The 27,564-nt window shown below is 35.8% G+C and overlaps 1 protein-coding gene across 20 annotated transcripts in view; it reads left to right on the top strand.

Annotated features, from left to right (window-relative positions):
- Positions 1-27,564, top strand: part of SUGCT (succinyl-CoA:glutarate-CoA transferase) — a 319,512-nt gene that overhangs the window by 129,791 nt on the left and 162,157 nt on the right. For 17 of the 20 annotated variants that reach the window (XR_005255720.1, XR_005255717.1, XR_005255716.1 and 14 more), the window contains one exon: positions 7,059-7,161. Coding sequence is in view for 14 of the 20 variants with exons in the window: in XM_038127213.1 (XP_037983141.1) it covers positions 7,059-7,161 (103 nt within the window). In the remaining 6 variants the exon portion in view is untranslated. Of the gene's footprint in view, positions 1-7,058; positions 7,162-9,410; positions 9,516-14,643; positions 21,558-27,564 lie in introns of those variants that run through there. The other 3 variants (XR_005255719.1, XM_038127202.1, XM_038127209.1) reach the window with 3 other exon arrangements.

Below are 27,564 nucleotides of genomic sequence, written 5' to 3'. Positions count from 1 at the left end.
TCCATCTGTAGGGCACAAGTGAAAGGTGGAGAGGGAGAGCAAATAAGGAAGGATAAGTTCACATATCCACAGAGAATGCCGGATGTCAATAAAAGTGATGGGAAGGCAAACCCCTGTGGAGTGGCATGCTGCTTCTGAGAGAGCCTGCTCTCATACCGAAGCAATAGGAGGGATTACAGAACACAGTTCCACCTTGAGACATGAAGTGCTTTTAGTTCCGTAGTCTATGGGTAAATGAGTAAAATGCTGCAAGGACCACTGCTTCATAGGATATTCACAGGGAAGAAGGATATAGGCCTATAGGGCATTTTGGACTTGTTTTGCTACTGGTGGTGTTGTCCCTTTCCCATCTCTGGTCCTCTTCCTTCTATGCTGTTTTTTTCCTGTTCCCATTATCTTCCTCTACTTTGTACAGGCCCCCTTCCCCCTCTTCATCTTATTTCCTCTTTGTCCTCCCACTGCTGGCATTTGCACATCTACTCTGTTAAAAAAAAAAAAGAAAAAAAAAAGTTTTAGTGCCTTCTGTATCTGCCTCTTTATTTAGGTTACATTTCCCCCAAATGACAAGAAAGCAGAACTCTGACAAAAGCAAATTACCTCTGCCTTTCTTTCTTGTGTATGTGCCAAGAGTCAATTTAAAATGACCCTACCTGGGTGGAGGTCAGGTTCAATGGCTACCACTGTAGCCCCTGAGACTCCCAGGTCATGTGAGAACTGACAGACTACAGAGCACTCTGGTTTTAAAGTTTCCAGTGAAAACCTTTTACACATCTAACTCACAAACAAGAGAACCATGTTTAATTGTTGTTCTCTTCCCCCCCACCTCCCTTTCACTTTTACTTTTGCTTCCACTAGAACACAATAGTACCAGACACAATGCAGATTATTTTGTACGTGTAGATATAAGCACGCATATGTCAAGACACACACATGTAGACTGCGCATGAAATTTTACATCTGTGCTAAAGGTAGTATAATACCAGTTTTTAAAAGAAACTGCTTTGAGAAAAGGGGCTTAATCTGATGATCTTCTTCAAATTACTCCAGAATTCAAACATTAATCCCACCATGCACCTCAGTAATGTAGGCACATTTTAAGGACAGCTAAATGTGCGCTCCAAGGTACTTTGGGAAATTAACCTGTAAATGGAACAGAGTGTGTGGGGGTGTATAGGTGTAGGTGGAAGGCGGGTAGCATACGTGCCCTCAGCCTTTAAATTGAAGCAGCTTCACATAAAGAAGAACACATAAATTCAGTATGATTAGTGCTCCTGGAGCTCTAAATAAATTATTGTAGACTCAGAAGTGTTAGGGCTGGAAATGATTCAGAATGGAACTTCTATTCCTAGCACTTATATTTTAAACCCCTTATGCTTTACGGTACACTACAGCTGCGTATGTAAATGTGAGGGGAAAAGGAATGAGCAGGAAGGAAACACAGAGGAACTTGATCCTCAGTTAATAAAGTCGTTGCTAAATGGTTTCCACCTACTAACAGAAGAGGAGGACACCTAAAGGGAAAAGAGTATTGTAAGATGTTTAATTTGCCTGATGAGAAGCATTGTTAAATTCACACTTGTTGAGACACACCCAATCTTTGTAAATCTCCTTCCCTATCCCCACCATTTCCTTTTCTAAGCCAAGAGCCTTGCTGACTGAAGTCACTTGATAACATTACAGGCATGAGCATATGGTTGTTTACAGCTTCAGCGAGACAGGTGCTTGAAGTTTGAAAGACAATTGACTTCAGTGTGGCACAGCTGGTAAGGCTTACTTTCCCCGGTTACCTACCTTGGCATCAGTACCTAGAGGTACTGTGTAGACATTGACTAACAAGTTGCCACATTTTGCTTTAAAAAGCTTTGTTTTAAATTGCTATTTTATGTTGACTTCTGTGTATACAAATGAGAGCGATCTAAAATGTCTCAAGCATCTGATTTTTGGACTGGGTAAGCTAATGTGTATTTTTTGTGGTTTTTTTCTTACCTTTTAGTAATCTTCTAAGATTTTCATATATCTGTGAAGTTCAAGATCCTTTTTGAAAAGGAACTTGCCATCTCTTTTCTGATGACTTGTATTTCTAACTCGAGGCTACTGAAATCAGTGATTTTAAATGGACTGTTTGACCTGACCCTTGTTAGTTCCTTAATCCCCTTGGGTTAAAAGAAAACCAGCAACAAAATCAATGCAGCTTTTCATCCTTCTCAATGTGCTTTTATTGATGTGTGTTTACCTAGCTGATTTTTGGTTAATTTGCACTTCTTTTGTCATAACTATAAAGTTATGCCCCTTTTTTTTTGTACGTGGGTAAAACAGAGGAAGGTTGGAGAAAAATTGTATATTTCTAATGTGTGTAGCTTAACATTATCTGACTACAAAAAGAACTAGTTATTTTACATGCTGGAGTAACTACTCAGTAGCCATAAGAAACACATTTTACAAGATAGTAGTTTTTCCTTCTGTCTGATATGCCATACCGTAAAAAATTATGCATGGTTTTAAAGCAGCATGCAAATCTTGATAGAGCAATGAGAAAGCCCATTAACCTCTGGCGCAGATTTAGTGCATAAAGGTGAAGATTTATTAATAATTCTATAAAACCGGTAACAATATTTATAGTGTGCAATATTTTTTTCTTTATCTATAAATAAACAATATTTATCTATATAGATATTTCTATTTATATAGAAATATAAAAGAATTTTCATGGTGAATTTGTTGTACCTGCAAATGTCGGGATAGTATTTTTTCATGTAGCTACCACTTATAATCTACTATATGTGACATCTTTTAAAGTATTTGAAATATCTCTCAGCAAAACCTGTACAATCATGTTGATCACAACTATTTTAATATTTTGTCTGTTGTGGTTTTCCCTGTGATTCACCAGTAGCAGAAGAGTAGACACTAACAGAGATATTTACACACTATTGAGTAAATACTGTAGTATTCACTTTGAAAGCACTAATTCCATAGTCACTGTACACTAAAGGATAATCATCTGTTCTTTGAATTTTCCAGACAAATATTTTCTAGGGCTTTTGTTTTGCATAGTGTCTTCCATGGATGCTACTGTAAGAAACTGTACCAACTCTCTTACTCATTTAACTACAATTAAAGAGGTGTTTGCTAGTGAAGAGAAAAAATACTGTAGGTGTTTGGGAGTGAAGAGACAGTTTTTATTTCATTTTGTTCTATTAACAATGATGCAGATTTGGGCTGTGCTAGAAAACACAGGAATGCTCTTGTGGACTTTAGCAAGAACAGAGGGGCTTTTTGTGATTGACCACATGTAGAAAGCATTTACTAATCCTAGAGGTTGCTGTTCCATCTGTATTAGTAGCTATCCAAATTACTTCTTTAAATTAATTGCCACAGGTTTCCTATAGAAAAAAAAAAAAAAAAAGCAGTATTTTGCTTCAGTAGTGTGTAAACTTTGTGTGGAATTGGATGTTTTTATCCATTAGGGAAACATGTTTGCCCTTCCACATAGGATGCAGCAAGGATTGAAGGTTTCCTAGGAAACACAGAAAATGGAATACACACAAAGTGGATTCATTCAAACTTTTTTAAGTCTTTGTTTCATTGAAAGACAAAATATTGCTTAAAAAACCACCAAATTTTATTTTAATAATTATCAGGATGAGAAACTTAGAAACACACTGAAGTGCTATTAAAATATATGAACACATTAAAGCATTTTCATATAACTTGCACAAATCAAGCAGACATTATTTTTATTTTTTATGTGTAAAGATGCATTTCTTACTTTTTTCTTTAAATTAGAATTTGTTAGAAATCAAAAGGGAATGTAGATCCTGCTTTTCAAGAAGCAAAACTATGCCTGCAGTTTATGTAAGAAATCAAGGTGTAAAACTTCTTTTATTTTATATTTAATTTTTTGCCTTTTAGAGGTTTTTTCTTATATTGTGCTGTAATTTTTTTTTGGATGAATTTGCTGAGTGTATAGTTTAAATTAAGATGTTTCCATTTAATGATGCCTGCTAGATTTACTAATTGAAGAAAAATATATTTAGTTGGATTTCTTCCAATTTCAATTAGTTCAGCTTATGCCACACTTTCTATTCTTAAAATATTTTAAAGCATGAAATGTATTTAATGTTAAATGTTCTGGAATTTGATGCCTCATTTCGATACTGCAACTTTAGTATTTTCATGAGTGCTGTGAAATTTAGTGCAGAGGAGGCTTAGAGTATTGCTTAAAATGCAAATAAGACATCATGGAGACTTTGACCTCTTCAGGAAGTAAGCCTCAGTTCAGGCTTTGCAGTAAATGTCCTAGCAATGGGTTTGTTCTTCACTGGGGTATGTATCCTTCCCTTCTCAGAGGTGCTTCCAGAAAGAGCCTGAATTTAAACTTCATACCACAAAGTAGTACAGTAAAAAGCAAATCCTTTTGAACTTCTAAAATACTGATAGTAATTGCAGAAATCCAAGCTACAGGTTAAAGACATTTCTATAAATAAATCACAGGTAATTTAGAGGGCATTTCTGTGATTATATATATATGTGTGGCAGATGGAACATTTTATAGGAAAAGAGACTCCTCTGAAAAGAAATGAAGCTGTAGTGTGAGCAGTGTTGAGCTCTCCTGCAGTCACTGAGTATCTCTGAGGTAAAGATGCTCTAGCAAGTATCATGTTTCAGAGTTCAGATGCTCTACAGTCTTGGATTTTTTTTTTCCCCTACTAGCTCAGGTTTGGAAGATCAACCATTGTTTAGCCTTGAATGTGTTTCCATCACAGTGATTTTGTTTATGTATATGTATACATAAAGAAAGTAAATAATTTATTTTTTCTTAACTGAAAAATATACAAATAGGATATTTATTAAAAACAATGAAAAAACATAGAAAGACATTTTAAATTATGTTAAGAGGAAAAAGGATTGGCCAGACCTTCTAAATTCCTGCTGGCAGAGCTTTCATTTTCAGGAGAGAATGTTAGTTCTCTACTTCTTGGAAGTTTTTGCTGAGGGTCTTCTCTTGTTATTTGGGAGTGCTGAACATGTTATTAGTGGGTACTTAGCAACCTAAACATCAGCCCTTCACTTTAAGTAATGATTATGGTATTTATTTGTGTAAGTGTTATCACAAATTGTGTTTAGTTGGGGGAATAATACATACAGGTTGGTGAAAAAATGAATTGAAGTTTGTACGGCTGACATCAGAGGTAAAAATTAACATTTTTTTAATCCATGGCTTATATTGTATCATATTATTTTGAAACAGTATTTCTCCCTTAATGATGTACAGCAGATGTTTCAATATATAAAACATAGTTGAATGAGCAAAATACTTCCATGCTCTTGCTCTCGAAATCTGAATACTAGACCTTTATTGGCAGTGGTGATGTTCTGTTTTGGTTTTAAACAGTTTGCTTAACAAGATGTTCTCAACAGCCTCTCTTTAACACAAATAAAGGAAGCTATTCCACATCATGGTTAGATAGAATTTCAGTTTCAATAAGAAACACTGTGTGTCCCTTGAGGATAATAGACAGAGGATGTATGTAGGTATCACATTCAATTGATCAGTTAGTAATGAATAAGTCCTGCTATTTTATGATCCTGTGCTTGTTTTTAAGAAAGAGCTTATAAATATCTTCCTGAGTCTAGAAAACCAGAACTTTTGCCTTTAAAGGATAGCCTGAAAATGAAGTCTTTTCAACAGGAGTGTCTATAATCTATATCTGTATAACCAGTAGGCTTATAACTAGTAGGCTACTTCCTGATGTTGTGGTAAATCTGAATAATTTTCAAGATGTATATTCTTCTTCATTTACACCATTGTGAGTGACTCAATGTATAGTGGAGTTGTATATGTTAAGCAAAATTTCTGTGATTCTATATGCATTTCTACAATTTAGGGTTGCGCTTTTAAGGCCTTTTATTTTGATTTTTCTTTTTTATTGCTCCTGCCATCTCTTCTGGAATTGCTTGTTGACTTCAGGAATAAATCTACTAGCTCTGAGAAAGTGCCATCCACATTTTGTGCTGGAAGTAAAGCTGAATGTTACTGATGTTGTTCCAAATTACTATTAAGGAACAGCAAACTGGTAGCTATAGAATACCAGTAACTGAGTGTCCCTTTTAAAGCTTACTATTAATTTTGTTTCCATCGGGTCTTTAAATCACATCTAATTTCTTTTCAGTGTTGGGTATATCATGAAGTCAGTCTTAGATTTCTAATAAGCTGGTAGACCTCTATGGTGTTTATCTTCCTGAACTTTAAAATACTATCTCCAAGTAAGTTCAGCTTTGATTCGGGATCCCAGATGACTGCAGAAAATACCATCTCTCGGTGACTGGTATTGCTTCAACGGTGTCTTTTCTTCATGTATGCAGCTTCAGTAGGCAGATGAGGAAAGAAAATCTATCTAGCAAAACAGGGGAAATAGAGTGGTACTAGTTAGTACCACTAGTAGAAAGTACCACTAGTAGAAAGAAATAAAATGAGCTTTTTGTATGTGATATAAAGACCTGGAGCAATGTGTTCACCAGCATACAAGCACCATATATATGTGCTGAACTGGGTGTTCTTAGGATACAACAAATAAATAGGTGATCAGTCTTGTTATCTGACATAAAAATGTGGTTTTTTTAATCCTGATGTATGTTTTTGATGGTGCTTTACATCAGCTTTTAATGAGCAGTATTGTATGGTACTTGCACTATATCTTTTGTTGTTAAATATGTACATAACGGGAAACAAATCTGAAGCATATTAGTAAAATTAAGGAAGGGAGGAAACCCATTGATCCTTATTTGAAACTGATGATAAATTTAGCTTTACATCATTCCTGCATTGCTTCAGATGATAAGATAGAAACAGAAGTTCATTCAGAGATATTCTTTCCTCTATGTCTTTGGGTTTTGCATTTCTGAAGAACATAGTTAGTACTTTTTTGTTATTTTATTCACTTACTGGGAAGAAATCAATGGAGTATGGAAGCAGTGAAAGAGAAGGGAGACGTTATACATTCTGTAGAATCTGAATGTACAGTGTTTAAACCACATTTATTCTTATGTGCTCTTAGGTTTTCAGAAAAAGCAACAATCGAGTGGTTGCAGCTCTTTGAAGGGAGTGGGGTTCCATATGGCCCAATCAACAACATGCAGCAAGTGTTCTCAGATCCTCAGGTTGGTCCTCACTAAGTCTCTTCTGTACATTATTACATGTCTTACAAATGCTGAGTAATGATCACTCCTCCTGCCACTCAGACCTGATTTTGGCTAGTTTAAAATGGGATTTGAGAGGTTCATGATGGATTGAGTTTCAGCTAATAGTAGGTCATATTAAGAAATAAATGTGGATGTTTAAATGAATTATATACTTGGGAACTCAGATTTTGTCACAACAAATTGAACCATAGGTATTCCATGTCTCAGGCAGAGAGTCTATATTTCAAAACTGGCTGGTAAAATAGAGAAAGAAACCATAATATAGTATGTAATTGGATTTTATTGCATAAATATACAGAAAAGCACCTTTTTTGGGGCCCTGAAAGAACTAATTTTTTTGTATAGTGTATGGATAACCAAAACCAGTTCTGTTTGAAAAAAAATGGGCAACATTTTGACTGGGAAAAGAAAAATGAAGCACAAAATCCTTATAAAGAAAGAATCTTAACCTTTTCTTGGCCTGGTGGTTTCAGTAGCTAAAAACAGTTAATCTCTGTATCCATTTTAAATGTCGCAATGGATTACACCTATGCTTAATATAACTCTCCAGATACTAAAGTATAAAAATATTGTTTATAATTATCTTCATGTTCCCTAATGCCTTCCCTGCTTTTTGACTCTCTGGCTTAGGAAGGGTTAAAGGAAGATAAACTGAGTTATACTGTCTTGAGAACTGCAACTGAATATTTTATGGCTGTTCTAGTGTGTGATGAATCTCCTCTAAGATGATTTTTACCAAAGAGAATTGAAGAAAAATGATCAATCAATGACTGTTTTGGTACTCTGATTTTGTACGTGTCCATGTCTGCTGTCAGAAGTGTTTGTTGTGACTGTGATTGCAGTGTTGGGAAAATAAGAGCAGGCAAAGCAATCTCTGTCATAAAGAAATATATTTATAATAAATGTTTGTTATAAATATTATTATATGTTACAGGCATAAAATAATATTTGTTAGGTGACTGCAGGGAAAGAATATTTTTTTGTTAAATAAATATGCTCTTTCTCCTTAAAATGATGTAGTATCATGCTGTAAAGTATGCATGGGCCAAATTTTTCACTTCATAACTTTCCAAGGGATTAAGATTGGGCTTTGAAGAACATACAGCAAGAGTATTTTACTCAGACTTGGCTCTACTTGGGGCAACATTGGAAAAATATTCTGTGCTTTTTTTGATGCTGTGAATTTTAAGAAGTTGAGTCAACTCTGAAAGAGACTGTTTCTAAAACATTATATGTCATGGGCTATGACCTCCCAAAAGAGAAAGAGGTTATCTTGGCTACCTTGCTCTTGTTAGAATTCACCTAAGTAACATTTTCACCTGTATAATATTATATTTTATATATATGTTATTTATATATATGTGTTAGATTATTACTTGATGTAGTTAGCTTATCAATAAAAGGTATCATGGTAGATATGCAGTTAGATATGGCATGTTTTTTGAAATATTTTTCTGTAAGGGGCATGCTAATCTCTTCCTCATGAAACTACTTTAAAGTCTTCTTTTCTACATCCTTCTCTGAAATATGTGGCACTCAGACATTGCTACTGGAAATTCAATGCCAATATTTGTGCCTAGTTGCATGTTTTTCCTTTATTTCTTTTTTGAAAAAAGCCTTTTCTCACAGATAGTTTCAGTTCAAAGGAAGCAGGGGGGAAAAAAAGACAGAGGCTGTCTGACTGGGGAAGAAATTTATCACTGGAAAGACTAGGTAATCTAGGTATCCTCTGCACTATGAAATCCCAGGTATAATAGGAGAAAACCAGCACCCACCAACAAGAACATACTCTAATCACAGTAAGATTTTTCATAGAATCATAAAAAACTTTGAGTTGGAAAGGATCTTGGCGAGGTCATCTACTCCAACAACCCTGCAATCTGCAGGGGTATGTTCAACAAGATCAGGTAGCTCAGAAGCCCCATCCAGCCTGATTTTGAATATTTTCAGGGGTGGGGCATTTACCATCCATTTGGGCAACCTGTTCCAGTGTTTTCCGACCATCATTGCAAAAACTTTATTATAATTAATCTAAATTAACCATTTTTTCAGTTTAGAATCATTAAGCCTTGTCCTATCATAACAGGTCCTGCTAAAAATACTTACAGTCCCCTTTTAAGTTCTGAAAGGCCACAACAGGGAATCCCCAGAGCCTTGTCTTTTCCAGGATGGACATTCTTAGTTCTCTCAGCCTTTCCTTATTGCAGAGGTGCTCCATCCAGCCCTCTGACCATCTCCACTACACTCCTCTGGACTCCTCCAGCTTGCTCCTTCTGGTAATGTGGGTCCCAGAGTGGAACACAATACTCCAGGTGAGATCTTATGAAAGCAGAGTAGAAGGGGGGGATCACTTTCTTGATGGGCTGGTCACACTTCCTTTGATGCAGCCTGGGACACGTTTCACTTTCTGGAGTGCAAGCAAACATTTCTGCCTCATGTCCAACCTCTCACCCAGCCTGTGTTTGTTCTCAGCAGGGCTGCTCTCAATCTTCTCATGCTCCAGCCCATATTGATCCTGAGGGTTGCCTTGATCCTGGTGTAGAGCATTGGGCTTGGCTTTGTTGAACCTTGTGATGTTCCCATGGGCCCGCTTCTCAAGAATATGAGAGACCCTCTGGATGGCATCCCATCCTTCAGGTGTGGCAACTGCACCACTCAGCTTGGTGACATCTGCAAACTTCCTGAGGGTGCACTCGATCCCTTTGTGTGTCATTTAAGAAGACATTAAATAGCACTGGTCCCAGTAAGCCCCTCTGAGGGACACCACTTGTCACTAAAATCATGTCTCACTGAGTCATTGACCCATACCCTCTGGATGTGACGATCCAACCAATTCTTTATCCACCTATTCATCAATCCACCCATTTTCTTATGTATAAACCTGAACTCAGATTTTTATCAAGTATGAAAACTTCGTAATACTTCTTCCCAGTGCTGACATTATAATGTGGTTTTCTCAGACTCAGTTTTGATCAGAAAATACAGTTCTAAGAAAGATGTCACTCAATTTGTGTATGATAACCATGCATACTGATACTGCATGACATGTTAAACTCTTTAATTTTACATAACACTCTTTGACCATAGCACAGTTAACTGCTTCTCATCACCGTTTGCTCTCAACCATTGCAAAGAGTCCAGAAAAGCATCAAACCCAGTGATAGCTCAATTTTGCCCTACTCGTATCTAATTCTAATAGATAACACACAAGCTTAGCTAACGTCTTCCTTTTTGTGTGTTACTATCAAGATTGGATCTAAACATTTTATCTGCTTCATTTATTGCCATTACCTTCCTCCTTCATCTTTGGATTTTTATATCCATAATGCAAACACCTTGCATTGTCAGTGTAGTCTTGCACTGTTAGTGACCAAGATGCACTGCATGGATGTTAGCTCAGCTGTCAGTAATGCTATAAAGGGTGCTCGGCTGGTACCAGATGAAGACAGAAATCTGGGGAGGGGGCTGTGTGCAAGGGATGGCTAGAAGCACGTGTGAGGAAGTGGGAGAAAGACAACTACAGGAGATGATTGAAATAGTCTAATGGAACTGGATTGGCTACAGGTTGGTTGTGCTTTCAAATTTTATTTTAACTAAAAGGACCTCAGAGCTCTGAAGGCTGGGAGTGGCTTATATAACTCCTTCTACAAACTGAGATAAAACAACATATTTTTTGATCCCAGGACATTTCACTAATATCATTAACAGCTTCAGTCGTACTCCGAGTGAGCTGCCAAAACCCAGGAAATTTCTTACTCAGTTGGAGTGCCAGGTGATACTGTTTTTCCATGAATGGAGTTAAATGTCCACTTTTCCCACTGATTATAATCTTTTATTCATTTGTTAAGTTAAAATGAATACCACAGGCATTTGTACTGGTAAGACAATCAGTCTGTGGAGAGATGTACGCATGTACTTGTGCATATTTGGATAAAATGGCTGAGAGAAAAAGGAGATTGACTAGTTAGGCGAATGAATTTCTTAAAAATGTGAGGGAGAAAGCAATGTTTGTGAAAGTTCTTACAAATGCTTAATAGAACAGTATAGACTATGAAAATTTATATAGTGAAACTTTTAAAAACTCTTTTAAAAAAAGTGCTCTTTTAACCAGGCCAAGATAGTACAAACATTAAAAGAATTCTTAAAACATTTAAAAATCTTATGAGTGACCTCAGTATGGTCCCATTTTACATACCCTGGGGAATATGTGTATGAAATAGAATGTGGTTTGAAGCTTTCCAAACAAAACAAACTTAAAAGAGAATACCATTTTTAATAGAAACTATTCAAATTCTCCCAAAAGATAAAACAAAACAAAAACAGGTACGCACTGTACTGCAGCTAAGTATGCAAGGACAAAGATCTTTGCTGGTTAAGTGAGGTGACTGAAGGTGTTTTTTTCTTCTTTAGAAGATTGCCCTTGCCTTTTTTGCACTGTAGTTTCTTTCAACATTCTTTTATAGAGTGTTCTTATCTTAATTAAATAGCTGGCATAATACAGGAAGCACCAAAACAACTCAGAAAAAAATGGGTAGTTCAATAAACTGTAATCTGGTGTTTTACTACATTAAATCCATTCATGTTGATGAGTTTTACTATATGAATGTTGTCAGCTGAAAATAAAATGAAAACCATGCAGTGGATGCAGTGCCCTCCCCCCCCCCAACAGTTCCAGTCATACCACACAAGTTGAGTACATCAGGTGTAAGACATCAGCCTGATGCATCACTTCTGAGAAATATGGGGAGGGAAATATCGGAGCTGAAATATCACAGCTGGCCCTGATTTCAGCTCCTGCCAAACACCTGCAGACTCTAAAAGGATACCATAACAAAACTCCACCCTGTGGCAAGAGGCCATCCCTTAACAACCCTTCCCTGACTTTGCATCACTATAAAAATTAATTTAACATTTTTTTACTGAAACCTTAGTTTTCCTGTCCCAGAAGGCCATTACAGTTCTTTTAGCCATTTCTCTGAATATGCCTCAGAAAAAAAGGTCACTGTAAATTGAGTATTGAAATATCTGATAGCTGGGAATTATTTGATGTTTTAAGTTTATTATTTCTGAAAACTTATGAAGGTGGTAGTTTATTTTTTTTCGTGAAGCCTCAGATTGCCTGTTATTTTGGAAGTCATTTTGTATGCATCCTGGCAAAAAAATTTCCCAGCATCTGGTAAAAGCTTCTACATTCAGTATTTTGAACATATAGAAGAGCAAAAGTTATAAAATGTGTAGGGTGTTTTTGCTTTGGTGGTGTTTTTTTGTGTCTTTTTTTTTCTTAATTGTATAGGTTTTGAAGCTGGTTTGGGTTTGATTTTGGTTGGGGGTTATTTTGTTTGTTTTTTTAATAGAACCATATATTAATTGTTATTCTTTGTTGAAATATACTTTTGTATATTGAGGGCTGTCCCAAGACAAATAAAATTATATTCATGTTCATAATACTATAGGGAGGTTTTTACATGTAGAGGTCTCTGCAACTGAAAAGCAACTGATTGAAGGCCTAAGGCAATATGATAATTCTGGAAGTAATTCCTAACAGACAAGAGAGAGGAATTAAATTTTGTATGTGTCTATAAATAAGTACTAAAACTGGTTGGAAATCTTACGATGGAGTGCTTTTACATTTAAAAATGCCAATTCATTGAAAGTGAAACAACCTGATGAACACATCTAAAATTAAACTGTACTTTGAATCAGAAATTCATCTGTATTCATGCCTCTCTTGCTAAGTTGAAAATGTGCGTTGCCTGGCTTTGGTGTTTCAAGACAAATTTTTACTTCAATTTTTAAAATCTGTGCAATGAAAAAACACCACACCACCCCACCATACCCAAGCCTTTAATTTTGTCAAGAGTAGCTCTCTTGTACTGAATTACAAATGTTTTCAATGTTTTGGCCTGTAGGAATTTTATAAAAGTGTATTCTGTTCTAAAGGGGAGTGGATTAAGAAATGGAACATATTTTGAAGAAGTAAAATGGAAAATCCAATTCCAGTACAGTTTGTAGTATGTGATTTTCACATATACACAATTATGCATTATACGTGTATTCTATATACAGAGGTGTAGGAAAGTCTCAAAATGAAACAGCACTTGTATTTTGGTATGAGAAATATTGTAATAGGAAGTGTGTTTTAAATTTTGGCTGTAGTGAAATCTGGTCTGTGACTGCCATGTTTGTGCATGGCCTGTGTCTGTTACAATGACTTGTGGAAAGCTTATAGTGGAGAAGTCTTGAAAAAAAACCTATATGCTTATGTTAATGACAGGATTTTGTCTGTACACACATTTAATATACCACTACTGTCTCGACAGTACTTAATAATTATAGTACTTGCTATAAGAAAAATAATAGTAAAGAGGTTGCTCAACAATTTCTATTATGAGGTTTTGTTTTTGCTTTACAGAATTTCCAGTGCTCGTTGTCTGCTTAAATCTCTAGTACATTGGGAACATTTCTGGTAAAATGGGGCACAAAAAGTTCCCAGAAATAAGTTTTTTTTTACCATACCAACATATTCTGACAACTAGGTTTTGCCTGGGAGCTCTTCTGCTCCATTTTAAAGAATTAGTTCTTTCTCCAAGAGACTTGATCGGAAAGTTGATGGCAGTGTCATAGATATGCTCTTTTCTATTCCATGTTTTTAAGGTTAGTGGAAATAAGCTGGCTGTTAGTAAAGAGAACTGGAATCCTACACAGTGCATGCTTTCACCAGTTGCCACGTGTTCTCTAAGCCCTTTATGGATTTTGTGAGCCTGAAGGTGCCAGTTTGGCTTGACACCTAGATAAGAAATTGTCTAACTACATTAGATAAAATGTTTAGGAATTTTCCATGCTTGAATTTTGATTTCTAAAAATGCCACAATAAATGAGAACAATGCCAACATGAGAACTCATTAACAACTTTACTGTAGAACCTCTAATTCATATACATTGTGATATTTTTAAAACAAGTCATGTCTTTCTGCTGTACCATCTTCCTGAAGCATGCAGGATAGACCTGACTGATAATTAGGAGGGCATTGAGTCTGCCTTCTGAACCAGGTTGTTGTCTGTCAAATTCTTAATTTGTTTGATTCAGAGTATATGAAGAAGTGAAAGAGGTAAGAAGTAGCAGAAATATAGCTTCCTTTTTATAGAAGTTGAAGTTCAGACAAGAATCTCTTCCTGCATCTGCCACACAGTTCCCACATAGTTTTGGATAAGTCATTTCAATCAAAATTTTAAAAGGCCATTTCATGTGTGTGCCTCATGTTTTGATTACCTGCCTTGTGATGCCACATGCAAAATATGTAGCAGTGCTGAGTCCTCATGGATGTAAATGAAAATGTTGAAAGTATTATTGGAGCACCTGAAAGATATGATGTTGGTAAAATAGCTGAAAAAATGAGCATAGTGGGTTTATTCTTAATTTTCTCTATTTTGCCTTCTTAGCCATGAAGTTGGAACTTGGAGAAGCAATGTTGTAAAGATGCAGTAGGTATGCTTCTGTGAAGTATAACTTCTCATGTGAAAGCACCAGAGAAATTGGGAAATTAAATTTTTTATTATGTGATTTAACTGATGTATATTAAAATAAGGCCTTATGAGAAGTGGTATCTCTTTTGCACATCTTTACTGAATGGCGGTGGAGTCTGACAGGAAAAAAGTTGAGCATGCACTGAGATTGCACTGCATTTTTGTTGCGCAAGCAAGCGATGTTTAGGAGCAACAATTTTTCAGTGCCCTTTTAAATGTGTATAGATATATATTTATATGAATGGTATGTCTTTAGCTAATCCTATTTTCACTGAGAAGAGCATGATCCAAGTATTTTTGGGGTATGAAGAATATTAAGTTCTCAAAAAATACCCATTCTCTTAAAATACTCAGTTGTGTTTAAAAATTACATTGCTGTCATGGCCGTTCAAGGACATGAAGAACCACCTAGCCTTTCTGGGCATTTCCTTCTAGAAGCACATGTGTCAAAAAGCCATGCTTGGGTATGAAGCATAGAGCGTGTTTTTGAAACCTCAGTCTTTGTTAGGCCTCAGTTTTAGGAGTCTGTAACACACATCCCTTGAGCCTCAAACTCTTGGATTAATTTCTGTACTTGCAGGAGTTACACATTGGTTCCCTAATCTTGCAGCTCATCAAAGTGGCATCAGTTGGTTTCAAAGAATTTGTATTTGGCATCTCACGCTACCAGAGTATGCTCAGGATAAGGCCATCAAACTTTGATCTAATAAGCTAGATGTGTAAGTTCTGAGAAGTTCCCTACAGAGTATGAACCCAGCCCTCTTTTCTGTTTGTATAAACTATATAACTGTGTGGTCAAAAGAGAGTTTTCAATTAATCCAGTTGTTACATTTATGTAAAGTTTGATGAGTGTTAAGACTCTTACATGTATGGGAAAGAAAGGAAAACAAGCATATGTCTGTCTTATCAAGTTTCTCAGCCTCAAGTAAGTTTATATGCTGAAGTAATTAATTTTTTACAAGTTGATTTTACTTTTTTTCTTAAATCTGAGCATTCACAGAATCATCATCACAAAGTAATAGTGAGGTTAAATAGGCATTCTTTGCTTTCCCCACAGTATGGGAGTTGTGAGACTATCTTTGACTATTGGTTGCCTGACTCAAATCAACTAAGTATGTAAAATCAAGTAAGAAAATAACATTGTTTGTTTTGAAATATTTTTCTAAGGTAGCTGTGACTTCATTTACTAAGAAAATTTTAAGTAGACTCAATAATAAACACTGTGATTTCAGATTAAATTTTAGGCATGCTTCAGTATAACTTCCTTGAACAAAAGGTTGCTTTTTGTGTTTCTTACTTTTTTTTTTTTTACCAAATAAATGCCACCAAGTTCTCCTGGAGTTCATTTGAACATAGCCTGCAGGGGCTTGTTTGTGTCTCTCAGAGGCCATAAGGGCTAGATTTTATCCTTGGTCTTTATTACTTATATTGATTACAAACTAATCTATTTATAAGTAGTGGGGTAAAACTTTGTAGCATGAGTGAAGTTTTGTAGGCATGAAACTACTAAAAATATTCTGAAGAATACATATTTCAGAATCTCTCAGGTGATTGCAGCTATAGATGATGGTACATGTATTCCAGCAAGGAAGAAAATAAAATGGAAAATCTAATGACAACAACAGAAATTGTGCTGAAACTGCAGAAACTGTGCAAATCAGGCTTTACTTAGAATTTGATTTTCAGATGCTTTACCTGAGTGCTCAACTTGATTTAAAAATCTTAGCTCAAGCCATGACCCTGGCCTGTCATCCTGAAATTACAGGATTTCCATGCTCATTAGCCTAAGTTCATCTTGGAGTCCCAATCACTGCTAAAAAAAAAAAGGCAACATTTTCAAATGAGATGCTGACATGTTTATTTTACACTATAGTTATACAATTTCATTATATTATAGTTATACAAAACATTTAAAGAAAATATACTGTTTTAGTTTTATGCCTCTAAATAACAAGGAGAAATATCTGAGCCATTAGAAGATGAGAGTGTGGGCTGAGTAGGAGTGGGTATTTGAAGACAGAGATTTCCAACCACCACAAAAAGGCATTAGTCAGGTAAGCTTTCTCTGTCATTGCCATTTTCTCTCTCATCTTTGAGTGGTTTCACGTAGGTTTCTATTTTTATTCAAGTAGACAGTTTGAGGAAGCAGGAAGTGTTTCCTCACTGTGGATGGCCAGTCAGGAAGGAACATAACCATTGTTCTAAAGAATTCATTCTAACTTTAAAACTGCCTATAGCATTCAGATGTCAACACTTGGAGCAGCCAGCTACGTGGTGAAATTTTCTTCACACAATTTCAATTGGATAGTTAGCAGCCATAGCATTGAATTAGAACAATTTAAATCAAAAATTGTGTGATTTTGTAGTATATGTTTTAAGTGTGAAACTTGTGTTGAATTGCTTATAAATCTTGATTAATATTGTTGATCTGCGATGTTCTTAAAAACTTTTTTAAAGTCCTGAAAAACAATCTGGATTTGTTGCTAATTGAAAAATGCTAATCCACAAAAAACCAGGATTTTGATCAGATTTACAGACAGAACTCTGGGAGAACCCAGTTGAATTTTAATTGTTTAGGATCACACCTGAAACTCCTCATAGCTCACAGAATAAGAAAATTAAAATGAAATTACATGAAAGGTCACTGCAATATGAAGCTAGTGTAGTAAAGGTGATTAATAATTGTATTAAATATGAGATCCTGATGTGAGAGAAGAGAAAGACAGAAATTGGGAATTTGAAGCCAAGTTTACAAATGGTAAGAGAAAAACAAAAGAATAAATTGAGATGCCAAGCAGATGGTATTTACACTATGGATCCCAGTTTAATTTCTAAGAAAAAACCAGTAAGTTAAAAAAATTCTCTTTAAAACCAAACAAACACTGCTAAGTTACTCTCTCATGCTTTTGCACCAGTGTTGTAAATATTATTTTTTTCTGTGATGGGCTGTATTGATTGGTGATCAGAGAGTTTTGAGAGTCCGGCTAAGAAGCCGCAAGGGCCATTTTGAGGGGTTGCTATGTGTTTCAATGAGCTGGGTGTTGGAGAGAAACTTCTCCTGCATGTAGTCTGATGCTCTCTTGGCATAGAACAGGCAACTGTAACTCATTTTCCTGCAGTCCTCAAGTCACACCCGAAGCAGACAGGAACAGAAATGCCATTTTGTATCTGCACATCTTGTTCTTCCAGATACTGTATTTGCACAGGTTCACAAATGAGAAAGAGAAATTAGGATTTCTGTATTCATTCCTGTCATCCTCAAGACACCTGTTTCTTGAAAACAGTTGGTCTCTGTGCCAGTCATCAAGATAAAGGCTTTGAGTTCGAGGAACTCTTTAAAGCAGTTATGTAATAACAGATTTTGTAAAATTCTCCCTCTTTTCCCTGATTCCCCTGAAAAACTGTGAAGTGAGAAGAGTATTTACTGACAACTTGATTGTGCAAACTATCTCCCTCTTTCCCCCCACAATTCCCATGTTCTTATGGTCCCTTAGATTTAAAAGACTTAGGAATCCCCCATCTTTCTGAACTGGTTGTGGTTATGTGATTTCTTTCATGTTGAAAACTGCAGTAGCAAATTTGAACTGCCCATTATTGATTCTTCTGTATACCCTGATACCAAGACTTGTTAACAAAATACAAATGCTTTCCTACTACTTCCATGGCATTGCTTTTCATCTTTAGGTATTTTTCTAACTATTGACTCTGTTTTTAGCATTTCCCTTGTGAACTTAATATTAAATCTGAAACTTGTGCTTAACTGTCTGTATAATATGTATATTCAGGATGTAGCATTTATACCCAACTTATCCTATTGCATGGTATATTCTAGAGGGAACTTAATTTCTGTTGATACAGTATTCTGTATTGCTTACTCTCCAACATAAACTGTTATATTTGAAAAGAGTTCTACTTTGCACGACAAGCCCTATTTATTGTAAGAACCTGTTGTATTTTCAGTGTTACACATTCTTATTTTTAGGACATAAGAATATGCACTTAAGAGGAGTGCATACTTGAACATTTCTAAGTCATGTGTTTTGAAACACAATATATATCATTGGTATAGACTGGTATTTCTTTAATTGCCTTTTTTCCTTAAGGCCTAACTTCAGTAAATACAGTGCTAAAACTAGTGTCAGTTATAAATATGTGTTATTAAAAGAAGGTGGCATTTAGTGTCTCTGCAGTGAAATTTCAAAATATTTGGAAATTTCAGTAACATGCTTTCATGTCTTCATCCTCTGAATATGTTCTTTCAGAATCTAAAAAATGAAAATGATTCTCAGCCAAATAGCTGCTGTAATTGAAACTAAAGGCACAGCAAGACTAGGGCAATTGCTGATCAAGTAGTTATCTACCTTTATCCTTTATTGGAAGAAGGTTTATAAAAGTAAAAGCAAATTATGGGTTCTTGTGACATGTTTGCTCTTCTACGAGATTTCAATCCATGCATATTTCCTATTTTAGAGCAAAATGCAAATGCATTTATTCTCACTGTGTATGTTTTACTTCACTTTTTAGATGAGTGATGGAAAAATAAGCATGAAATAAAAGCATATGGAGATAGTTTATATCTTCACAAGTCATCTAGGAGAGGGTGCAGAAGGAAGTGTCACTGTGATTTCACAATACAATACACTTTTCCCAAACTTCTTGGCGGTTTTAAGTGAATTTTTGTTTTGAACACACCAAATTCTGTAGATACAAACCTTCTGCTGCTTCAAAAGGAAACACAGATTCACGCCTCACACTGTAGTTGTATTCTCTTGGAGATTATTGCCTTTGCATCAGTTTGGCCTTTGTCAAATCGAAGGAGCAAAAGCCAGTGCTGCAATCTTAATTGATATAGCAGTCTAACTGACCATCTAAATAACCCTGGAACTCAGTGGGGCAATGGGTGAAACTGAAAAAGTGTTTACTTACGTATGAATATGGTTTGTTTTTGGCTATGTTATTAATTGAAAATTAATATGCAAGCCACGTGGATGTTGAAAAGGCAACAAATTCCATTAGCTTGCCAGTGAGTTTTCTTTGTTAATTCACTGTTTCCTTTATTTCTGATGAAACTTCTAGTAGGTAGGCCAGCCTTTGGGTCTTTCAAAAGAAACCTCCACATGAGTATTTAAAATTAGATGACAAATTAATTTATAGAGGCTGCTGCTTTACTAGAGGGGGTGTGGAGAATTTAGTGCTAATTACTCAGTCTTGACTTCTCAGCAGATCACAACAGAAGTAACAGAATTCTTAAATAGATTTTAGGTTTTCGTAATAAAGGTATTTTTCTAGGTTTGTGTCAGGAATGTTTTTTACTTCTTTTTGTACATGTTTTCCAATGAAATGGGAAGAAATAGATGTTATAACAAAGTATAAAATCTATACATAGCAATTAAAGGCTTGAAATTTATATGTATATAGTGTAATTAGGAATCATGTTACCAATTATAGAATAAGAGAACATAGTTTTGCTGCGGAGGAATCTTGCCTGCTGATCTGTTTGATTACTTAATAAAACATCACATTTGCCCGAAGTTTTGAGTCAAAAATTGCATTTAAAATAGATTGCAGCTTGTTTTAACTGGATTAGAAATTATGAAAGGAGATAATGTGAGATTTGCTCTTAGAAATCCTCCATCTTCTTATATATGCTTATGAAGTAAGTTATGATCTCCTCAAAGGTATTGTGCCCCAAATTCCTGTTTTATGTTTAATTTTAGGATTTGCTCAAAGTCTCCAGAGAGGTTACAGAAAGTAATAAAAGTGTGTAGGGAGATTGCAGTAGCTGATAATATCCAGCGTGTTTTCTCTGTTTAGTGCCTGCATGTTTTAGTTGGTTGAGTTAAATAGTGAAGTTCTCCCTTCTCAGTCCCTGGCATTGGAGTCATTGCAGCTGCTCTCAGGAGAGTAAGCATATTTGCTGACCTAACAAAATTTTCTGTTACCAAAGCAGAGGATTTTTCCAAATGTGTGTAGCCTCATGCCGATATGCCCTTTTCCTAGCAGAAAAGTATTTGACAGATAAACATTTCTTTCCTGCTTTCTTGAAATACTGGTATTATGGACTGACTTTGCTTATTGGGGGTTGTGGGCATTCCCCCCTCCCCCCCCTTTTTTTTTTTTAATTTAATATTCTCTGTCTTAGGATTTTGCTTCTTTAGACAGCAATTATGTGAAATAGAATTGGACTAACTTTTTTAGTGAATCAATCACCAGAATATGATTCTGGGAGAGATAAAATTCTTTGTAATTTATATCAAGTTCATGAAATAATTTTAAATATTGTCAAAAGTTTAAATGTGAATAAAGTAGCATGGAGAAAATCAAGCACTTTTTACATATACTGTATCCTGGATCAAAAGTGAGATCTGAGGAAATGTTTCCCTTTACTCAGATGGATGCTCACTAGCATAAATGTTATGATATTCTATTATGATTGTGATACTATTAAGATGGGATTTTTTTTGCCTTAAAGAGAAATGATGTCAGTGCTGAGGTTAAATTAATCCAAGCTATCTGTTTTTCTGATCCAGTGAGCTGCCTACCAAACAGCTGAAAACTGTGAGATCCCCAGCAGCTATTTTCGACAAGCATAGCAGGAAGAGGGTCTGTCAAAGGAGCCTGGAAGTAGTTCACAGCAGAGACATATAATGGTTGTCTTTAGTTCAATTAGAATATCTCATGCATCTCATACAAACTAGATATTTTTCTTCATACTGAGGAGATCTGAGGTGAGGTATCAATTACTTACCTGGCTTTGGTATTTAGAAACTTTAAAAATAACTTCATGCCAAATATTAAGTTCATCTTTTTAATAAAATCAAGCTCACTTATTGCCCCAAATGTATTTATGAGCTTTCTGACTTTCCATATTCTTTGGAAGGTTTATGATAAATTCTAGATTTTTGGTAAAATGTTGCTTTTAAAACACAAATGTTTAAGGAAAATTTGACTTTTGGCTGGAAAATCTAACTTCCTAGTCCTCTTTTTGTATTGTGGAAGTAACACATGCTTTTGGAACAGTTGAATTTTTATTTTTTTAACAGCTGACTTAAACTCAGTTAAATGTCTTACACATTTGAAAACACTTCTCTATTTTTTTTTAAATTGGTGCTGTTTCATACTGCCATAAATCAAGATAAACATAATGATGAGTAACAACAGAAGGCAGAATAGGAACACCTTTATTTCATCTGTATTCATTTTGAGGCAGAAGGTTCTCCATAGATTGGGTGAAGTTGGTTGTCTCCACTAAGCTGATGATTTAAAACTCCAGCTTTAAAGTGTGGCTAAGTTCACAGCTTTGCATATGATGGCAACAGTTGAGTGTTGATTTGTGCATTTTCTTGCTTTTAAACATCTGAGAATTGGTAGTTTCTGCAAGGAGTGTTCTATGAGCAGTTTAGCATAGCAGGGGTTTGGAATATCTTTTCTGTTGCTAAATAAAATAAGTGCCAAGAAAGAGACAGAATATATAACTTGTTTCTATCTAACTTGTAGCTATCTCAATATAGATCGAAACAAGTTATATATGCTCTTTTCAGAACAAGATGGAGTCTTCACCTGCTTGCACTTACTTTGGCCTTTTCCTAAACTCAAACAGCTCCAGGGAGTTGAATCTGAAAGGTGATGAACATTTTTGACCCCAATCCATCAACCAGCATGCTTCTCGTGCAATGTTGCATTCACAACATTACTCATGCTTTTTTTTGACGCTTTACTAGTCTACACTTTACAATTTTTAATAATTTCCATTTAATTATTGAATTTCATATATTCTTCCCACATAAAAGATTTTCTTTTAGTTTTTTTGTTTCTGTTGTGACTGCCTGCCTCAAATGGTTTGCCTATGTTCTGCATGGATGAAAAAGTAGGTGGTGTTGCTGGGTTGCCTTTTTTTTGGAATTGTTTGCTGTGGTGTTGATCCCTTTATGCCTAGTCTCTTTCTTCCTGCTGGAAATGCTGTCTGTTCCTCTTGCTGCTATTTGCAATGCAAATTCATTGGGCCTTTTTAAAGATATCTGTGTGTCTGTAAGTATATATATTGCCTATTTTTTGCAGAAAACTGCAATTTTAGCATCTAGATGCACTAATTTAATTCTATTATGTGGTAGCTGATACACTACACTGGCATTTTTTTTTCTAGTGTATTTTATTGAGATTTTAAATTTCTTTGGGTCAAGGGGTGTGCTTCCAGCATTCATTTACATGCCACATTTCTCTGTGGCACTGAATACCTAGGAACAATACCATCAATGTTAATTAAAGGATATGCATTAATGCAAAAATGCGCAAATGCCATTATAATATAGTGAAAATTCTAGCCATTGTACTATGCTCACTAGCACAAAATTATTTGTCCAATTTAGTGAATTTACATATTTTTATTAATTGGAACTTACTTCATGCAGTGTTGCATGGATTATACAATGTAGTTTGTGAGTTCAGCCTTTGTAAACCCAATGGTATGTAAAATACTGTTTCCCTGGGGTCCCTACTGGGGCCAATATTGTTTAAACTCCTCATTAATGACTTGGACAGGGGACTGAGTGAACCTCAGCATGTTTGCAAGTGACACCAAACTGGGGAGAGAAGTTGATATGTTGGACTGTAGCTGCTATTCAGAGGGACTTTCACAGGCTGGACAAGTGGTCTAGCAGGAACATCATGAAGTCCAAGAAAAGCAAATATGGGGTCCTGCACCTGAGACAGAAAAGCCTCAAGCAACATTACAGCTTAGGGATTGACTGGATAGAATGCAGATTTACACATAAAGACCCAATGTCTCTATGTCTTCATAGACAGCAAGCTGAACAAGAATCAGCAGTATGCCCTTGTGAGAAATGCTAATTTCTCATTGCACTATATAACTAAATCATAGCACCAGAAGTGCATGTTGACATGATAAGAGGCAATGGCTGTAAGTTGCAGCAAAGAAAATTCTGATTAGATACAAGTAAGAAAAGTTTTGTAGTGGTTTTAGTCAGGTTTTAGATCAGATATGCTGTGAAATTCTCATCCTTAGAGACAGTCAATATATGTCTGAACAAGACCCTGAACAGCCTCTGCTTTACAGGGAACTTGGACCAGAAGACTACCAGAGGTCTGTGATGATCTACTAATGATGTATTTAAAGTACGATTGCATTTCTTGTTTCAAAGACACAAGTAGTGGCCTCTGAGTAGGCATGAAAACTCAGTTGTATGACTATGAAAATGTTTCTTAATTGAGGATTTTGAGTGCAAGCAATAGTTAAAAGGGAGAAGGTACAGGACTATCAATATTTCGGTAGTTTAGAGGCATGTTCAAGCTGAAATTTCAGCAGGTATGCTTTTTTTTTTTTGTTTTTCTTTCTACTGGTATCACTTCTGCCTTTTTCTGCAGTGAATGATTTTTTTACACTAAGAAATTGGATCAGTTTGCCAGCACCTGCAGAATAAGGAGAAAGAGATTTCCCTGCCCAAGAGATATATTTCCGAATAACTCTTGTTTTTTAAATCTGAAGGGAAAAAAAAAAAAAAAACAAAAATGAGGGAAGAAGTGATTTTTAGGGTCCACTGTATTAGGAAAAAATGGAAAAGAAGAGCATAAACCAGACGGTTTTATTTAAAGCATCCAGAGCTGATAAGGGAAAAAAATGGAGATACAACACACAGGCTGCAAATGCAGTTCTCATGATTTAAATCTGGAAGGCTGTACAGTACATCTGTTTAACATCTTGCAATTTCAAGAACTGTGCCTTGAAAACCTTCTGTCACAGTGACACATGAAATAAAAGGTTATGTTATGACTTTCAGATGCAAACCTGTAAAAGCTTTATCTAACAGCATACCATCTTTTATTAACCCATTGCTGCTGCTCACCCATAATTCTTTTTTTGCCAGTGATATTGGGAGAGATTCTACTGTATAATAATGTCAACTCTGCAACAATAATTTTGCAATTGCATTAAATTACTTGTTGGTTGTATGTAAATGGAAGATTTACATCTCTGTATCTCCTCATTTGTTTTCTCTATTGCTCTTATTATTCAGCTATATAACTTTTTTGATTAAAGAAATGGAACCAATTATTCTATTTCTGACATAAACTTTGAAAATAATTAGAGTGACTCAGAATAATTTCAACAGTCTCAAGATTTGTGATGCCATAAGGGATGAAATACTATCATGGCTTAAAGATAGTATTCTTTATTCAGAGCTCTGATTTTAAGGCTATGAAGTTAAAATAAGTAAGAGTAGAATAGTTGCCTGCTCATTAATTTTTGGTACTTCTGCATTGAGTCAAGGAGAAATGAGGGGCTTTATCCCCCAGAAATGCTTCATACCTTTCCAGATCAGATTGTACAAACTTTCATGTAAACATAATGATTGAAGTCTGGTGGTTCCAAAAGTAGAGTCTGGAGGTCGATCATAATGTTTGTCAGTCCTGTATTTTTTCAGAGTGACCTTGGTTAAATTATTCAGCTAGGTGGTGCAGTGTTTTCCATACTTACAAAATATGGAGAGTAATATTTATCTTGCTGAAACATGCTTTATTCACTATCTGCCAAACACTTTAGAGGTTTTTGGCTGAAATCTCAATGAGTGCTGCTATTTAATATGTTGAAGTGTGATTTGTTGGTTTGCTTTACAAGGCACAGATGGTCCCCAAGAAACAATGGGGATTTCTTTACCTCAAGGAGCTGATGCCATGCATACAGCAGAAACATCACAACAGTGAGCTCTGCTGTATGACCTACACTGAGTGGGTGTGTGAAAGAGAGAGAGATAGCATTTCCTTCATAGACATACACACCCTCTGACCCAGACTAGGGAAGAATCTGCTTTGCAGAAGGTTTGCTTCAAGGGATTTTCCACATGTATTTTATTATGTTAAAGCTGATAGTGGTGACAAGTTGCACATTAAGTAACTGTTTCTTCAAAAATGTCCTGTTTATATTCTCTTTAGGAAAAGTGATGTAATACTGAGTTTCTCAGATAAACGAAGTCATTTGGTTATAGAGTATGTTACTATTGCATATGAACCTTGCTCTCATATGCCCCATACCTATTCATTTTAGGCCTCTGGCTTTGTACGATGATTACTTGCATGTTTAGGGACAAATGTATTCATATTCTCTAAGTTAGTAGCCAGTGGTTTTCACCAGGGAAATAAGTTTAGTATGCTGTTAGTAATTTGGTTTCAAAAATATCGGCAAGGACTTCAACATAAGAGTCAGTGAAACATGTGGTCCTAATCATTCCCTTAAGAAGGAGACATGGTCTATTTTCCATTACAATGGTGCTTACAGCAAATGAATAAATATAGAATGAAATTTACATGTGTATTATAACTTTAGTGTGTGTGTATGCATTCAAACATGCATGTGCATGTGTATGCTTAGGCATACTCCCAATGAGTGTAAAATGATGACTGTTGTAACAGAGCCAGCCTTGGAGAACAAGTTGGTTGGTAGATGAATTGGAAAATGCCGCTGTTTACAAATTAATTTCCCCTCCCTTCCCCAGGCAGTAAAGTTCAAAACGTATGTTTGCATCATGCAACTGGCATGAAAGAGCTACAGTAAAGTTCTTGTAGTGTGTTGGTCTTCTAATATAGCCCTTACTCAGGTACATAATGACAGAATTGCAGCCCTCACCCCTTGCAACATGCTATTCCAGTACACAGAGACCAGCTTTAGCGGGACTGGTCACACAGAGTATGGCACTGAGAAATGGAAGTAGAGAGAACTGCTGTACTTGGTAGGAGCTGTTGTATCCCATTGAATCATGAAGGTACCAAGAGACTTTCTGTTGATGCCTTACCCACTTCCTTCTTAGAAGAATTGCCATAAGAGGGTATATTGACTGGCAGAAGTTAAGTCCTGTTTCTTCTTTGCCTTCTTGCAACCTTCCCACTGCTCTGCCTGGAGCCTTTCAATGGCAGAGCAGCAAAGCAGAGCCCTATTCTGCATTCCTCGTTGTTAGGTTCCTGTGGGACATTAGAGCTGGGGCCTGGATTTATTTCCACTTTCTCTGGTTTTAGTTAGCTTTGTCATTCTTGACCCTCTATCATGTACAAAGGATAAAAACCAAGGGAGAAAGCAGTGCTTCCTTCTGCCTTGAGCTTATTTTGAGTAGACCAGGTGTGAAGCAGAATGCAAACTACAAGTCTTTTAGTGAAGAATTCTGCCTCAGCTCTTTCTCCTGTATATTTGATAATATTCCTCTCCTCATGCTGTCATGAGCAGCATCTAACCTAAAGATGTGCATATAGATTGGGATGATAAAATGTCTACGAAAGGAGACAGCACTCCATAATTTTTTTCCAGGCTTGGTAATGCCTGTGTTGTTACAGTCTTGGTTGTTTCTTTGTTTTTTTAATTTGTATTTACGATTACATATGATCTTGATAATTGCTAACTGGGAACTGTCTTAATAGCATATTTCAAAGATAAGGATTCACACTGATGAATGCTAAAATTTCATTCACAGAGTTTTGGAAGTTTTTGAATAAAGAAAGTTTATTTTGCAAGCACTGAAGCTGCTTTCTATTTGACTAAAAGTAAATCCCTGAAATGCGTTTGCTTATAGTTTAATTTATTATTATCATACACTGTTTTTTGGGGGTTTTTTTGGTTGTTGGAATAAAGAGACAGAGGACAAACCTGGACTTATCAAGTTAGTGTTTTTGTTTGTTTTAGAAATGCAAACTAACTAAACTTATGTTTTTAAAGAAGAGACCAGCTTTGCAAATATCAGTGTGGATTTTTGTCATTTCCCCCTCTCTTGTGAGGTTTTCATTGGAGATTTAATGGCATGATCAATCTGGTATACTTGGAATGGCTGGCTCCAAGGC

The sequence above is a fragment of the Motacilla alba genome, chromosome 2 (assembly GCF_015832195.1).
Source record: "Motacilla alba alba isolate MOTALB_02 chromosome 2, Motacilla_alba_V1.0_pri, whole genome shotgun sequence".
NCBI classification, from domain to species: domain Eukaryota; kingdom Metazoa; phylum Chordata; class Aves; order Passeriformes; family Motacillidae; genus Motacilla; species Motacilla alba.
The sequence above is the reverse complement of the archived record's forward strand: the minus strand, read 5'-3'. Positions and strand labels throughout refer to the sequence as shown.